The sequence below is a fragment of the Leptonotus elevatus genome, chromosome 8, assembly GCF_054856555.1.
Source record: "Leptonotus elevatus isolate MCC_2025b chromosome 8, RoL_Lele_1.0, whole genome shotgun sequence".
Classification (NCBI taxonomy): Eukaryota; Metazoa; Chordata; class Actinopteri; order Syngnathiformes; family Syngnathidae; genus Leptonotus; species Leptonotus elevatus.
In genome coordinates, this window is record NC_141246.1 from 825,660 (window position 1) to 840,405 (window position 14,746).

At 47.1% G+C, this 14,746-nt stretch overlaps 3 protein-coding genes across 3 annotated transcripts; 1 reads left to right on the plus strand and 2 right to left on the minus strand.

Moving 5' to 3' along the window:
* Nucleotides 1–128: 128 nt before the first annotated feature.
* Nucleotides 129–8,853, minus strand: wipf2a (WAS/WASL interacting protein family, member 2a). The gene is made up of 8 exons (XM_086082392.1): nt 7,979–8,853; nt 5,961–6,092; nt 5,750–5,882; nt 5,269–5,370; nt 3,708–4,343; nt 2,270–2,512; nt 1,872–1,973; nt 129–1,668 (listed from the first exon to the last, which is right to left on the minus strand). Exons 2-8 carry the CDS (start codon nt 6,021–6,023, stop codon nt 1,625–1,627), a joined length of 1,323 nt encoding a protein of 440 aa, XP_085938518.1. The 5' UTR covers nt 6,024–6,092; nt 7,979–8,853; the 3' UTR covers nt 129–1,624.
* Nucleotides 8,854–9,456: 603 nt separating this feature from the next.
* On the plus strand, nt 9,457–11,633 carry mrpl21 (mitochondrial ribosomal protein L21). The gene is made up of 2 exons (XM_086083651.1): nt 9,457–9,937; nt 11,045–11,633. Exons 1-2 carry the CDS (start codon nt 9,578–9,580, stop codon nt 11,339–11,341), a joined length of 657 nt encoding a protein of 218 aa, XP_085939777.1. The 5' UTR covers nt 9,457–9,577; the 3' UTR covers nt 11,342–11,633.
* Nucleotides 11,634–11,873: 240 nt separating this feature from the next.
* On the minus strand, nt 11,874–14,509 carry c8h6orf120 (chromosome 8 C6orf120 homolog). Its single transcript, XM_086083653.1, has 2 exons — nt 14,418–14,509; nt 11,874–13,524 (listed from the first exon to the last, which is right to left on the minus strand). The coding sequence occupies exon 2, from the start codon at nt 13,435–13,437 to the stop codon at nt 12,889–12,891; it is 549 nt and encodes a 182-aa protein (XP_085939779.1). The 5' UTR covers nt 13,438–13,524; nt 14,418–14,509; the 3' UTR covers nt 11,874–12,888.
* Nucleotides 14,510–14,746: the final 237 nt, after the last annotated feature.

A 14,746-nucleotide genomic window follows, 5' to 3' on the forward strand; every position in this document is an offset into this window, starting at 1 on the left:
ATGTTTTAAAATGTTGAGATTTAGGTAGAATATTTAACCACCTTTCTAAAATAATAGCAATAGTTCTCAATACAATTGCATACATTTAATGAACTCATAATAAATCAAACTCAATATATCACTTTGGATTAACCACTTGAAGCAATTTTATTAAGTTGGTTAAAGTTCAACAATTAATTCTCTAATTTTTAGAGTGTAGGTCTTTCTTTAAAGCGATATGCTGTTGTGAGACATTTAATTGAAGAGGAATCAAAAAGGAGACTTGAACTCCTTTGGTCCCCTTTTTCCCCAAACAGGAAGATATTTATTGAAAACCTTTTCAAGTGATAAAAAGATGGCTGATTAACAGGAAAAACCGTGAGGCGGCAAACGTGACACTGGCATGACCCTGATGATGATGATGATGATGATGTCATCTGTGCGCGCGCAGCTCCTCGTTAGAACTTTGCTATATTACACTCTTTGTACAGCACAAAAATAGATCAATAGTAGCTAGGATTATGGTGGAAATATACATTTGCAAATAGACTCCAATATAGTTTAAAAAAATAAAAATAGCACAGGTACCGTTATGGGACAAGACATGTGTAAGGCAACTGACGAGCAGCAGGTGGCGCTGCATCTCAAAGTGTTTTTTTCATCTTGTCGATTCACAACTGAATTGTTTTCTTTTTTCTTTTTAAGCTTAATGATGATTTAAAGTGAAGCAAAAGAAAGAAAGAAAGAAAAAAAAGACGCTCCGTTCTCTACATGCTCTGGCACTTTAGTGTTTCTTTCTTCTTGTTAGCTGCTAGCAACTACGACCTGTACAAATTCTTGCATAGTAAAAGCAGCTGATGGTCACTTCCTGGCCGATGGACGCCATCTTCCCCGCCTCCCGCCATCCCCAAAAAAGATCTCCGTTTACGGTCAGCTGACGGGGCGGCGCGGTCAACGCCGTTTTTCAAAAGCTCGGCGCTGGCTCTGATGTTGTTACAAATTATGATTACACAGTCGTGACCAATGTCCCGATCGTACAAGTGCAAAAACGGGCGTCGTGCGTCTTCTGCTGGTCGCTGTGCAACATGAAAACAGAAATTCAAACGGGAATTGACACCCTCACCCCAAAAAAAACCCCTCGGAATGTGAAGCTCACTCAACAAGCAGATGTCAATCAATGGACTTTTGGACCGGCTTCATTTAAGCTCCACCCGCCCTTTGGCACACAGATGTAGTCATTCCAAGCGCACCCGGAGCAACTTCAACAAAATCAAGAGGAAAAAAAAAAGAAGAAGAAGAAGAAGAAGAGAGCCCACATTCATGCATGATCATGCGTGTCCCACAAGATCAATGCTGGCACCCGACAAAGGAAAAAAAAAGTGTATAAAAAAACGGGAATGTGCAGTTGTGGACGCTTGTGGACTTTTTTCTTTCTTTTTTTGGTCCTCAAACATTTACCAAACGCAAAGGTCAAAAAGTCTCATGAGGCGTCTTCTCTTCTCGCCAAATCCACATGGCTGGTGCTTTGTGTGTGTGCGTGCGTGCGTGCGTGTGAGTGTGTGCGTGGACCTCGTCATTCCCGTATCACACCAGAACAGACCAGACGCTCGGCTGATGAGTTCAAGTGCTGAGCTTGGAGGTGCGTTCACCTTCCCACCGGAGGCGCAGGAGGGGCTCCTCGCAAAATGCCTGGCAGGGGAAGAAGAAGAAGAAGAAAAAAAAAAAACAGGAAGTCACACTCACGGCCATAATAAAAGACAAATTAATATGGACGCAGGGACACGCATGTACACACAGAAAGACACACCCGAACATTTGACATGTCAGTGAAAGACGTGCTGATAAACGACAGTCTGCGGTGTTGCGTTATAGCAGCGCGCAGCTCTGCTTACCCTTGCCACTTTTGCTGGGGTAGACCTTGTTGAAATGGCGATACTCCTCCGGAGGAGGAAGGTCCTCCATGGGGTGAAAGTTGAACTTGGATTCAAAATCGTCTAAAGGAGGAAGACAAAGGCAGACGTTGCTTCCATGCAACTAGAGCTGGCAAAAGTCATTGATTAATCCACAAGTAATCGATTATCAAATTAATCGACGATTTTAATAATCGAGTCATCGATTCGGTCATTGTTTTCCCAGACTGCAATCGGGGGGGAATTGTTATTGTAAAACATTCAAATAAATCAGATGAGTCGATGAATCGATTCTAAAACTATTCGATAAGTGACATCACTACATGCAACCTTTTAGCATGCTGCTAAGCTATGCTAACTGCAGGAGGGCGAGGACTCACCCAAGATGGACTTGGAGGGGGCGGAGACTGCGGAGTGTCCGTTCCGAATGGGCGGGGGCGGCGGCGGGGGTCCGGCGGGTGTGCGGGACGAGGAGGACAATAACGAGAAGGAGGGCGGTGGCGGCGGCTTGGCCCCCCGGCCGGCGGGCTCGGACGGGGTGGAGCTGTGGCCGCGGTATGGCGGAGGCGGCGCTGGGGCGTCGCGGTTGCCGTTGCGGGCGCTGGAAAGCGGCGCCTGGGGGGCTGGGGCATGAGGCACGCAATGAGGTGGGGGGGGCAACAACACACTTGATGAGAAATGCTAAGGCGCCATTTGTCATTAGCCTCACAATGAAAATAAAAAATGCCTCAACATTTGTTTTAATCATAAAATAATTTCTGGCAACATAAAAATATGTTTGATGTCATTTTAACATCAAAGGAATGTTGGCAAGTGATCTATCGAAGAGGTGAGGCAACTTTGGCGCCCTGGCGTCGAACAAAAACAACACGGCGACCGGTTGAAACTTGTACACAACATTCCATCCAGCGCGCAAATGTTGAACGCCTTCAATGTTTGAAAAGGTTCGACTGCAGCTGATGCTATTGGCCAAGCGGGCGTTTGCGGTTAGCTGACACGCTAACAGATAGCATAGCTTCTTCCACGCCACTGTTCTTACTTCTAAACCTCAAACACTTTTCCAGCTACCAACGACCTCTCCTGCCAATGATACGAGCGCCCGTACGGCAACTACTTCCATCGTTACGTCTTCTTATCATATTGGGAGAAAATGACGTCACTCGTATCGATTGAATATGCGAAATGAGACGGCTGAGTGACATTTTTAATCTTTTGGGTCCTTGCATTGTGGTCTTCGCATGAAAATGTCACTGTGAAATAAATAATAATATTGTGAGTGATTTATTCTTTGAAGCATTAACGTTAAATATTTCTAAAAGACTATCTTAAACATAAAAACATGAACTTATCGGTAACAGCCGGACAGAGCAGGAAATAATTAACTGGCATTGGGTGAAATTTTCCCTGTCGCGAATCACTCATTTCTAGCGCACAGCTGCCCAAATGTTATGTATTGATTAACCTCAACCACGAGTACTTCTACTTAGGGCTGGGTAGAATTAATACATAAATAAATCAAATTCATAATTAAAATCGAATCGAACTGAACTGAACTCTTGTGAATCGAAATTGAATTGAGGAAATTAGAATCAATTCCCAGCTCTCCTTCTACTAATGTTGCCGCTGCTCCTACTTCTACTACATCTTGCACAACTATGTTCATTACTTCTAGTATCATGCTACTAGTGCCACTACTTTTTTTTTTATACTAGCACTACTCTTCCTGTCACACGAGGTGGTTTTGAGGCGTAGCAACATAAAGCTATTTGTAACATAGCATATTAGGTGAATGCTGAATTGTGTTTTCGCATTCGTTACCTGCTCTGCGCCCCGGCGGCTCCCTGGCAGGGGGCGGCGGTCGGCTGACCTGCAGGGACGGCGACAAAGATGGCGGCGGGGGCGGGGCGTGGTTGCGCCCCTGCGCCGTGTGCTTTTTGGTCAGCGAGTTGTGCCTCTGCGGCAGCTCCGGGGCACCGCCCCCGTCCGTCTGGGCCGGCCCATTGGGGAGCGACGTGTGCATCCTGTAGGGCGGCGGAGGGGGCGGCGCCGAGGAGCCGCCGGTGGGGGGCCGGCTGGAAGACAGCGCGTTCTTGAGGGCGTTGGAAGGAGCGGGGCCTCGGTTGGGCGTGGGCGGCAGGGGCTTCTGCGCCGAGGACGAGGGAGCCGACACCTTCAGGTTGGGCGTGGCCGGAGCGTTGCCGCGGCCGCCCCGGTTGAAGGGTGGCGGAGGGGGCGGGGCCGACGTGCTGTGCTTCATGCCACCGCCCGAGGAGGAGCCGCCGCCGCCGCTGGCGTTGGGCGGGCGGGTGATGTCGGGCAGCGAGGGCCGGTGGGAGCGTTGGTGCTCCGGCGGAGACGGCGATGCCGAGCGACCCGACGGAGGGCGAGGCGCCGACGGTCGGGACCCCGGCGGCCTCAGGGCGGACCTGCCCACCGAGCCGCCTGATGAACCATCTGCGGGACGCGGGTCACAAACGTTACGGCCAGGAAACACAGTTCAACACTGGAGGACATTAACTGGTTAACAACTTTTTCTGGTTGATTTGTTCAAATGTATACATACTCTTACTTCCCATTGGGGCTGGGGGGAAAAAATGGATATTGAATAATCAATATCAAATCGATTTGACTTTTTTGAGCCTGATATATCGATTCATAAAATCGTGAATTACTCATTTCTCGCGCACAGCTGCCCGAATGTTATGTATTGATTGACCTCAACCGTGAGTACTTCTACTTACGGCTGGGTAAAAAATAATAAATAAAATAATTGATATCAAATGGATTTTCCTTTTCAAGCCAATATCGATTCATAAAACCATGAATTGATTATTTTCATCTTTTTCCCATAAATTCATAAGAAAATAGAATTTTAAAGGCCATTTTTTTTGTATCTTACTGTTTTATTGAAAGTTACTGTTCAAATTAATTTAAAAGTATTTTCTAACATTTACGAAAGACCTGACTTATTGCACTAAGACAATTCAGAATCTTTTAAATTTAGATTTACAATTATTGAATTAGAATTATGAAAATATTTTCATCTCATCCTTGCTGATGTCAATGTTTGATTTAACTAGTTACTGCCTCCGCAAAATGTAATTTAAAATTTGGAATTTAGTGTTTGTGCAGTTTTTATCATATCCTTGATATTTAAGAACAATTGGTGTTCCATAATTAATCAATATCGGATTCAGTTGAAATGAATCGAATCAAATTGGGAAAAAACTCAATTGAATCGTACCGAACTCTTGTGAATCGAAATTGAATCGATACCCAGCCCTGCTTCCCACGATAGATTTAAAATATATATATACTTGAAAATGGATCAACACAAACGAACACCACGTAATGACATTTTTCTTCTTCCGATTTTTACCTCCAGCTGGTCGCAGCTTTGGCACACCTCCTTGGAAGAGGCCCCCCATTCCCATTGGACCGCCTCCTCCTCCGTGACCCCCTCCGTGACCTCCTCCCGATTCTGTCAAAAGACAAAGTCGACGGGGCTCAGACGGGAAGGAATCAGCCGTTAGAAACGAATGGGACCGGACTGTAGAAGCATTTGGGAAGCGGAGCAGCAGCGGACGCTGCAACTGCCGGTAGAACATTTGTCTGCATGCTCAATGACTGTGTGGGGGAAAGCGCGCACCAGTGGACATTTTTGTAACGTGAAAAATCCTTCCTGATGGAGCTGAGCGATATCGCGATGACTTTAAAACAGCTTTTATCAAGCTCCATGAAAAAAAGTTTTACCGTTACAAAGTGTATTGGTTGGATTCAGTTGAGAAATGTATCACTTTTATGAGGCCACAACCGGCAAAATAATCCAAATAAAGACTTTTGTGTGGATTGTTGCTCACTCTCAATAACGGGGGCGCTGCGGTCGTTGACCGCGCCCACTTTCTTCAGCCTGGCTCCCTTGTGGATGTCGGACAGCAGGGCCCCCCTCCCTTTGGTCTCCGACGAGCTCAGCTTGGGAGGGGTGGTGTTGGCCTGCCGAAAAAGGGGGACCGTCACAGGTTACAAGACTTGGAGGGGACGGGACCAACGTCGGTCTGAGAGCTGACTCACCGCATGAAAGGTGGGGGGAGGCGGGGGGCCCGGAGGGGGCGGAGGAGGGGGAGGAATAGGCATCCTGTCCCTCTGTTGGCACTTTTTCTTCTTCTTTAAGGGCGCTGTACCTCAGTCCCTCTGCTCCCACGCCTAAGAGAAAATCATAAAAGAAATTGGATGCGGAACATTCCACAGTCTGGGGCTGAACATTAACAATTGCATTCAAATTGACATTGCATCGAAGAAGAACGTCATGTTCAAACGGCATTTGCTGCACTTTTTTTTTGGTGCTGTATTTTTCCAACCATTACTGACCCTTTTTTTTTTTCTTCATCATTTGGCTTTTCCTGCAGCCCCCTGCCCCCTCCTCCCCCAAACATTGGCTCACAGGCGCTGTTTTAGAGGACCACAAATGAGTTTTTCCTGTGCTGCAACATGTGACATGACGACTGACTGACTACACTCAGGTCTCATCTCCCCAAACAGGTTTTTTTTCCTTCTTCTTCTTCTTGTTGCTCGCTGTGGAATCCGGCCGAGCGAGCTGGCGAATGCGGAGCAACGCACTCGCTCAAGCAGAAAATTGGTCGACGAGTCTAGGAGAGGAAGAGGGACGAGCGAGAAGGCGATCTCTATGCTATCCACTTTGAGCTTTCTTCATAACTGTACACAGCATGAATTCAACTGTGGCAATTTGTCAACTTGACTTGACAGAGTGGACCCATGCGGGAATAACTGCAGCTGTTCTACTGACATTTAGAGTAATGTGGTCACTTTAAGACATTATTAAAATGACTAATTGATATGATTGCGATTATCTAATTATTCACATTATTAAGACTACATAAAAATGGAAGAAATTGACTTGACATGCAAGTACATCAAGTCACAAGCTTAGTCACTAAATCCACTGATCTGAATATATGACTGGTTAGCCCATACGCGCCCGTGCAAGCCGTTGAAGCCACAGGGCGGCCATCTTGCTCCTCCCATCTCGCGAGCAGACTACTGTATAAACTATACGGTATACTACAGATTAGACATATATAGCTCGTAGGCAGTTAGTATAGGGCCAGGGGCGGGGTGGTTGCGGCGGGGTGGTCACTATTTTTTAGCAAGTAATAAATAAGTGGACGCCACGGTCCACGGTATGTGCTGCTTTGAAGACCCTCTTTTCTTTTATCACTCCGTTCCTTGGATCCCAATATTAGATTCGGCAAAGGCATCTTTCGTTGAATTACAAGTATGATTCTTTAATAAATAATAATATAGATGCTTCCTCCTGTTTACATCATTAAGCATATCATTTATACATGGATTTAAGGCAAGTTGTCAAATGTATAAAGTCCTCATGTTTATGTTTAACAAATTAAAACATCATAAATCCTGCTGTCTCAAATGTTCTCCAATTTCGATACTGTAAATGTATAGGATCGTATGCTGAGAAACGTTTCTTGGGAGGAGCAATATGGCGGCCTCGCGGCTTCAAAAGTCTTGGCCTTTCGGCTATCCAGTCATATATTCAGATCAGTGACAAAACCGTACATCAAAGTATAGATGTACTTCTTCATCGGTTTACTAAACCGATGTTGACACAAGTCAACGAGCCTGCGTGTCGCCCCCTGCAGGCCAAACGAGAGGCGGCAGGGATCAAAGACACACGGAAGTTGTTCTAGTGTCACGTTCAGCCAACCTGCCGAACTTTGAGCCCAAATCTGTCACTCATGGCCTCATTGGAGATCAAAAAGACAAGCAAAGGACGTCCTGGGCCTGATGGGTCAGGGGTACGAGTGGCCGAGTTTCTGTGTTCTTTTCCGGCCAACTTGGAGGGCCCCCGGGTCGTGCTATGTGTCTCCCAGCACACAAGCAGCAACTGTTACATTATTAACGCCAAATCACAGCTGGAGGCCAAATGTTTCATCATATAAATGTTACACTTTCATTATGTGGATTCAACACATTTTAAGCAGGTTAAACACCGAGGTAGGACGACGGTTAGCTTCAAGTCAGCTGTAAAAACTAAGCTCCAGTTTACTCACCCAAACTCGACAAAGAGGCGGTAAGGCGACGTCGCCAAAAACAACGTGAACGGGAAAAAGTGTCGTTGTGGCAAATCCTTCCTTCGGTTCCAGGCGGAGGGCAATTTTTTAACAACAGGCCGCTGGCAAGGAGGGAAAAAAGACCAACACCCAGGTTAGCCGGCTAACGACGCCCCGCAAAGCTTCTCGCTCCACGGCCAGAGGCAGTTAGCTCGAGGGGCTAATCGTCCGTAGTCCTTCAGCGAGCAGGTTAGCCCCGAAGCTAAAGTGCAGCTAAATGCTAAGCATTAGCATGTAGCTGTTTACTTTCAGTCGTCAGCGGCCAGCAGCGACAACTTTGGGCGACGACTCGTCGTTTTCCTCCTTTTCGGAGGCGGCGATGGATTCTAACTTTCCGGGGAGACTTTTCGACAGTTTGTCTGTGAAGCGGAAAAGTTTCAAGCGCACCGTTGACGCATTCGCGGAGCCATCTCGCTTTGCTGGTTGGGCTAATGCGCTTTCTTTCTCAAGCCGCAGACTTCAAGCCCGGAAAACGAAGCCAGCCAACGAGCGACACAAAATGGAGGGGAGGCAGCTCGGCTGACGGTGCGTTCAAGGACCGCGGAAACTGGATGAATAGATGGATGGGTGGATGCAGTGGAGAAAAAAAAACATCCAGGACCATACTCACTGAAAAAAAGAGTGTTGGTTACATAATAATGTATACAGACTTTGCTTGCACGCCATCACGTTTCACCAGCATGAACATGATTTTATTTTGTGCAATATTTTGTGTTGGGCAAACGTGTTTTTGTTCGTTTGTTTGTTTTAAGCGTGCAACCAATGCCCAATCCATACTTTTTCCGATGTTGATGGATAGATGCCAAACAGTAACAATTAAACGCATCCATACAATGTATTATAGTAACATTTACTTCATTCTCGTTGTGTACTAATAACGGGTCATCTAGAGCAGGGGTGGCCAAATTCAGTCCTCGAGAGCCCCAATCCAGCATGTTTTCCATTTTTCTCACCACTAACACACCTGATTCATGACCAGGATCGTTATCAGGCTTCTGCAAAGCGTACTGATGAGCTGATCATTAGATTCAGCTGAAGACATGGAAAGCAGGCTTGATGATCGAACTTGGCCTCCCCTGATCTGCAGAATCTCTCCTGTTGAGACGCGTGTGGACGACGCATGCGCAGCCCCGAAGCCGATTTATGGACAGAGATCCTATTCTGCCCTAGAATACAAAAATAATAATAATAATAATAATAAAATAAACGTGTTTTAACTGACGACACTTTTTTTTTTACGAGGGTATAGTTAATATCTTTTGGCAATTACTTGGCATTTCTGTGTTTCTGACATTTGTCCGCTACGCGTTTGTTTGTTTTCTTGTGTTGTTGTTTTGTGTGAATTACATCGAACCGAAGTCGATGCGACAGGTGCGACCGATTTACGACACGTTGATTCAACCCTACCCGCCACTTACCAAAACACAACTATACACTGTTGGAGCGTATCAAAACCTGGCAGATCCGTAATATATAGATGATATAGCATAGAATATATTCTTTAAGTAAATTACTTTCTTCCCCGACCGATACATAGAGATGACGGTGAAGATGTCCGCCCACTTCACGTCATTCCTCTTCTGGAGAACGTCTCTGGTCGACACACACTTTGCGGTAAAGATGGCGCTGATGGCAACCCTGCGGAGGACATGGCGCCTGTTGACATCGCGACCCTGCGTCCTTCCTCCCGTCGTTGGCCGCTCACAGAGCTCCGTTAGCGGCCACTTGGTCCCTCTGACCTCGCTGTCCAGACCTCCGTGGCCGGAGACGAGGCCGGTGCCGGAGGAGGAGCAGCGGCGGCAGCACGCCGCCCTGACGAGCGCCGTCAACCGGCTCATCGAGCAAGACGACTTCGGTCGCCTCTTCGCCGTCGTGCACGTCGCCGGTCGCCAGTGGAAGGTGATGAGGACAGAAGTCAGGTTTCCATCCAAATGTTTCGAAATTTTTAAGCGAATTTACTGAAAATGCGCACAACATACGCGCGACTTATGCCCGTTTCAATATGTTATTCTTTTGCGAATATTGCGAGGGGACTCCGCCGCTGTAGGTGGCGCTGTACACCATAGAGATGTGATGCTCCATTAGTAATTTAAAAGAAGAAGATGACCAGGAAGCGACTGCGCCGTGTTTGTTTGCTTTATTTTTATTTTTGGTAAACCGTGGCGTTTCTTTGCTGTTTTGCATCTAAAATTGCCCAAATATTCACTTCTTTAATTAATTCCAAAAATATTTCAGTTTCGCGCCCCCCATAAATATACTGTAACAATGGTGAAATAATCAGGCCAAGTGTGTGGAGCTAACAGTTTTTTTTTTAACCAACACTTTTTCCAGAACAAAACGCTAGGCTCATGCCACGGCACGGAGGAGGCGGGACTTCCAGGTTTTCACACATCAGCTTTGTTTCCGTTTCCTGTTTGCGACGCGTGGGCTGCGTCCCAGGTCTTGCGCTTCCGCCTTTGTGCCCCTCGGTTGCGCGTTCTCATCGACGGGTGCGAGTGTGTAGTGTGTGTCTGTCTCAGTTGTTCTTAGCATTTTAGAGAGTTGAGACGCCCGTGCGGTTGGGGGTGGGGTGGGGTGGGGTGGGATGGGGTTGCGAGTGCCTGGAAACGACACTGATGTGTAAAACCACGTAAGTCCGTGGCATCACCCCATCGTCCGACATTGCTTTGGGACTACAAACGTACGTATGACGTAATATCTGGTCAAAACGTGCGGCGTGTATCCGGTCTTGCGCCAAACCATTAACCATCAATAGCCAAAATGAGCATTTTCCTTTTTTCAATACGCTTCAAAATCCACACCCTCTAATCAGCTTCTTTTTTTTGCGAACTTTGGCCTTTTTCACATTTCTAGCGTTTCCATTCAGTTTTCTTTTCGCATTGGAAACCCAACTATGCCTTCTCTGCCATTTTCGTGTTCCTAGTTTTGCCGCCAAGGAGCCGCATTGAAATGTATTGAGGAGTTTTATGCAGCGTCAAGATCCAACTGCGGCTTGGCGTCCCACAGGTGACGGACGAGGACCTGATCCTGCTGGAGAACCACGTGCAGGCGGCGTGCGGCGAGCGCCTGCGGCTGGAGAAGGTGCTGCTGGTGGGGGCGCGCGACTTCACGCTGGTGGGCCGGCCGCTGCTGGCCAAGGGGCTGGTGCGCGTGGAGGCCACCGTGGTGGAGAAGACGCAGTCGTGGCCCAAAGTTCACATCCGCTTCTGGAGGCGCCACCGCTTCGAGCGCAAGAAGATCATGGTGCAGCCGCAGACCGTCCTCAGGATCAATAGCGTGCGGCTGGCGCCGGCGCTCACTTGACCGCAGACGGCGGCCTGCTGCTCACCGTTCCCCCGATACTGTGTCGCAATGCGGCGCGCTCCTTGTAAAACTACGGACTTGTCCACAACTGAATGCTACTAGTGCTGTTACATAAGTCTAGTTAACATCAAGTGCTTCTCGAGTTTTACTAGTAGTATGTGTCAACGTGTGTACAGTTTTGCTTCACTAGTAATTTTACTAGTGCACCATGGACAATACTACTAGTGCTGTGAAAGGTCTTGCGAGTGACAACAAAGAATAAACTACCGTAGTTCATGGACATCAAGCACTACACTAGTAGTTGGCCCTTTTTTGTTATACAGTCCTAGTGCTCCCAAGAAATGCCTTGCTAGTAACAAGTGTGTACTAGTACATGGACTATTCAGCAGTCGTAGAATGCTACCAGTGAGGCATGCACTAGTTGACAAACGCATGCGACTAGTGGAAGCCCATTACCACCTGTTTATATTTTCAACAGGTGGTAATGGGCTTCCATAGTTTGGCGAAGGCAAAAACAAACAGGCGGCCCACATAAATTGTTTTCTTCATTTATTGAACAAAACGTAATTTGAAAAAGGTCCCTAGCGAGCAAAGGTGGACGTGAAGGCACTGCCGGAAGCGACACTCGCCGTCTTCCTCACCAGGGCGCTAACGTGCTAACACAAATAGCCTGAGCATGACGTCGACGTTCCGCTTTCCGTTTGTTGCGAATACGACACCGACGTCACGTTCCGCTTCCAAGATAGCCCTTTTTTTCTTTCTTTTTGATTTCTCCACATTTGAATCTGGACATCAAAGTTACGTGAGAAAACGCTCGCTGTCCGTGCTAGTGGCGGATGCGCAATGTTGTTGCCATGGTGACGGTGCGTCTGTGCAGGGAGAGGGCGATTTTGTATTTGTGACACCTGTGTTTTTGTGCTTCATGTATGTTTTGTGTATTTTGTATGTGCATCAAGGTTATTTTAGTTTCCGAAAACGATAAAACAAAATTCAAAAAAACTTTCTTTAACGAAATAAAATAAAAACGAAAATGCATTTTTTCTTAAAAAAAAAAAAAAATAAAAAAAAATAACGAAAATGCATTTTTTTTAAACAAAAACAAACTCCTTTTTATGTTTACAAATTATAAATCATCGCAAAAATTTCCTTGGTTTTAGTCTTTGCTCATTCATTTAATGCATGAGTCTTTGTGGGTGATTTTAAGAATATTTATTTAACCAGATTAAGGACGTTTGAAAGCATCACACAGAAGTGACGTCATCTCGCAGCAGCCAATAGGAAAGCATGATTTTCCCATGGCGTTTATTAAATGCTGCGCACAAGCAGAGGTGGCAAAAGTTTTTAAAAAACATGTCATGGCTTTAACCCCAGGTACCACCAGAACCACCCTGAAAACTCATTAAAACCAAGTAAATGTAAAAAACCAAATAAAAACGACATTGAAAATTACAAAAAAAACTATAATAACCCTGATGTGCATGTGTCTTGCGTGTGGTGAGTGCGAGTCTGATTTGGTCACTAGCGCCAGACAGGACGTGCGACCGTTCTCAAAAGAGGATTTCCAGAATGATTTCCAAAAGTCTGATGAGATTGGTCCAGAACATGGAGTCCTCCTCATCAAAGTCTCGGCGGTCGGAGGCGTCCGCCTCCGCGTAGCGGGCGTCCTCGGCCGGGGAGCCGGCGGCGAAGGGGTCCGACGGAGCAACGGGGTCGCGGTAGACCCTCATCTCAAAGTCGCTGCGGCGGTTCGACGGGTGCCCGTAGATGGCCACGCCCACCGGCCGGGCAAAGTTGGCGGGCACGGCCACGGCGTCGCGGCCGCAGGTGGCCGACTGCAGCTTGTAGGCGTCGAAACTGGGCCGCAGCGTGGCGTCCGACACGTAGAGGTCGGCATCGCCCGTCAGGCTCAGCATGTGCAGGATGACGACGCCGTCGTGGTTGAGCCGCAGGTAGCTGTAGTTGCCGGCGCCCACCTGGCCCCTCACCACGTGCAGCAGGACCCACTCGGCGGGGGCGCCCGCCGCACCGTCCTCCGGCCGGCACGGCGCGCAGCACAGCAGCAGGAGGGCGATGGCGGCGAGGTGAGGCGGCGTCATCGCGACGGACGCATGCGCCCGACGAGCGGCGTCAGGCGGCTGTCGGTCGGTCGGCTGTCGGTCGGCGGGGACGTCAGGCGCTGGATGCTGCACAATCACATCACTTTACGTGACCACGCAACAGCGCACATTTTGAAGCAGTCGCTCGGTGGGGTTGACAATAAGGGGGCGGAGACTCGGACATTCACCGTCTGCCATTCACGCATCTGTTGAGCTTTTTCCACACTGAAAAACTCACACATTTACCGTTTTCATCCTACTTTGTGTCACGCATGTTAAAGTGCCTTACAGTGTTTCATTCCAATCAAATGAGTATTTAGATGCCATCTTAAAATGATTTGAGGGGCTTTGTTTACACAAAAGTATCACTCTGCCACCGTTTTGGAGCATGTTAGGGGTGTGCCAAAAATCCATTCTCATTTAGTATGATTGAGAATTTATTTTAAACATATACATCAAAATATAAAACCAACTAAAATAATCACATTGCTGGTATTATCCCCCGCGAATATCGGGGGTCCACTGTAAATCAATTCAACTTTGAAATCAGGAAAACGATATTTTTATCATTAAAATATCTTTCCGTTAATGCTGGCCTCGTGTTGATCGAATTGGTCATTTTTACACGCGTACTTAAACATTTAATGTCAACAAGTGACACCCCGGCGCTTTACCTATCGATTATATCCCCTGGACAATTTTTCCACAACTTTTTGCGATGTTGACGCAAGCAAGATTGAGTCGTCAAAAGCACACCCGGTCAACGCTCACCACGTGATTTGATCTTGGAGACAAAAATGGACTTGATCGCTCGTTAGCTATTTAGCTGCTAGCCGCCAAGTAGCTCCAAGTTGACACTCCGCAGAGTGTCAACGACGACAAGAAACACATTAACGCGAACGAGGGTGGAAATGAAAGACACCTAAGTTAGTAACGACACCGTCAAAAGTCACTTTTAACACGCTTTTGTGCTCACTTACGTGGCTGACAGGTCGTCCTCATATTCTTCTTGAGCTCAACAACCTGTGCTCGGCAAAGTTGCTCTTCTTCGCCGCATCGCCACCACTACAAATACTCAAATGCGCCCCCAGCAGCACAAAACAGGAATTGCGATTACAGTCGCCCCAGTTTTGATGAAATAAAATGCATATTTCATTGCGACTGATGCCTGAAGAAGTCGAAAACTTTTTGTTAAATTGCCGTGGGAATTTATATAAACGGATTTTGAAAAATATTTGTCAATTGTGGCCCTGGGCGTATTCGCATTTTGCAATGCTACTAGCCACCAAAATAAACGACCAAAAGTGCA

What these genes read in the sequence shown, in the direction of transcription:
- mrpl21 (XM_086083651.1), top strand. Translation starts at nt 9,578, where the DNA reads ATGACGGTGAAGATGTCCGCCCACTTCACGTCATTCCTCTTCTGGAGA. An exon ending in TCGCCGGTCGCCAGTGGAAG is followed by an intron (nt 9,938 to 11,044) that starts GTGATGAGGACA and finishes GGCGTCCCACAG; the next exon opens with GTGACGGACGAGGACCTGAT.
- c8h6orf120 (XM_086083653.1), bottom strand. Translation starts at nt 13,437, where the DNA reads ATGACGCCGCCTCACCTCGCCGCCATCGCCCTCCTGCTGCTGTGCTGC.
- wipf2a (XM_086082392.1), bottom strand. Translation starts at nt 6,023, where the DNA reads ATGCCTATTCCTCCCCCTCCTCCGCCCCCTCCGGGCCCCCCGCCTCCC. An exon ending in CAGCGCCCCCGTTATTGAGA is followed by an intron (nt 5,371 to 5,749) that starts GTGAGCAACAAT and finishes GTCTTTTGACAG; the next exon opens with AATCGGGAGGAGGTCACGGA. An exon ending in CCCCAGCAAAAGTGGCAAGG is followed by an intron (nt 1,669 to 1,871) that starts GTAAGCAGAGCT and finishes TTCCCCTGCCAG; the next exon opens with GCATTTTGCGAGGAGCCCCT.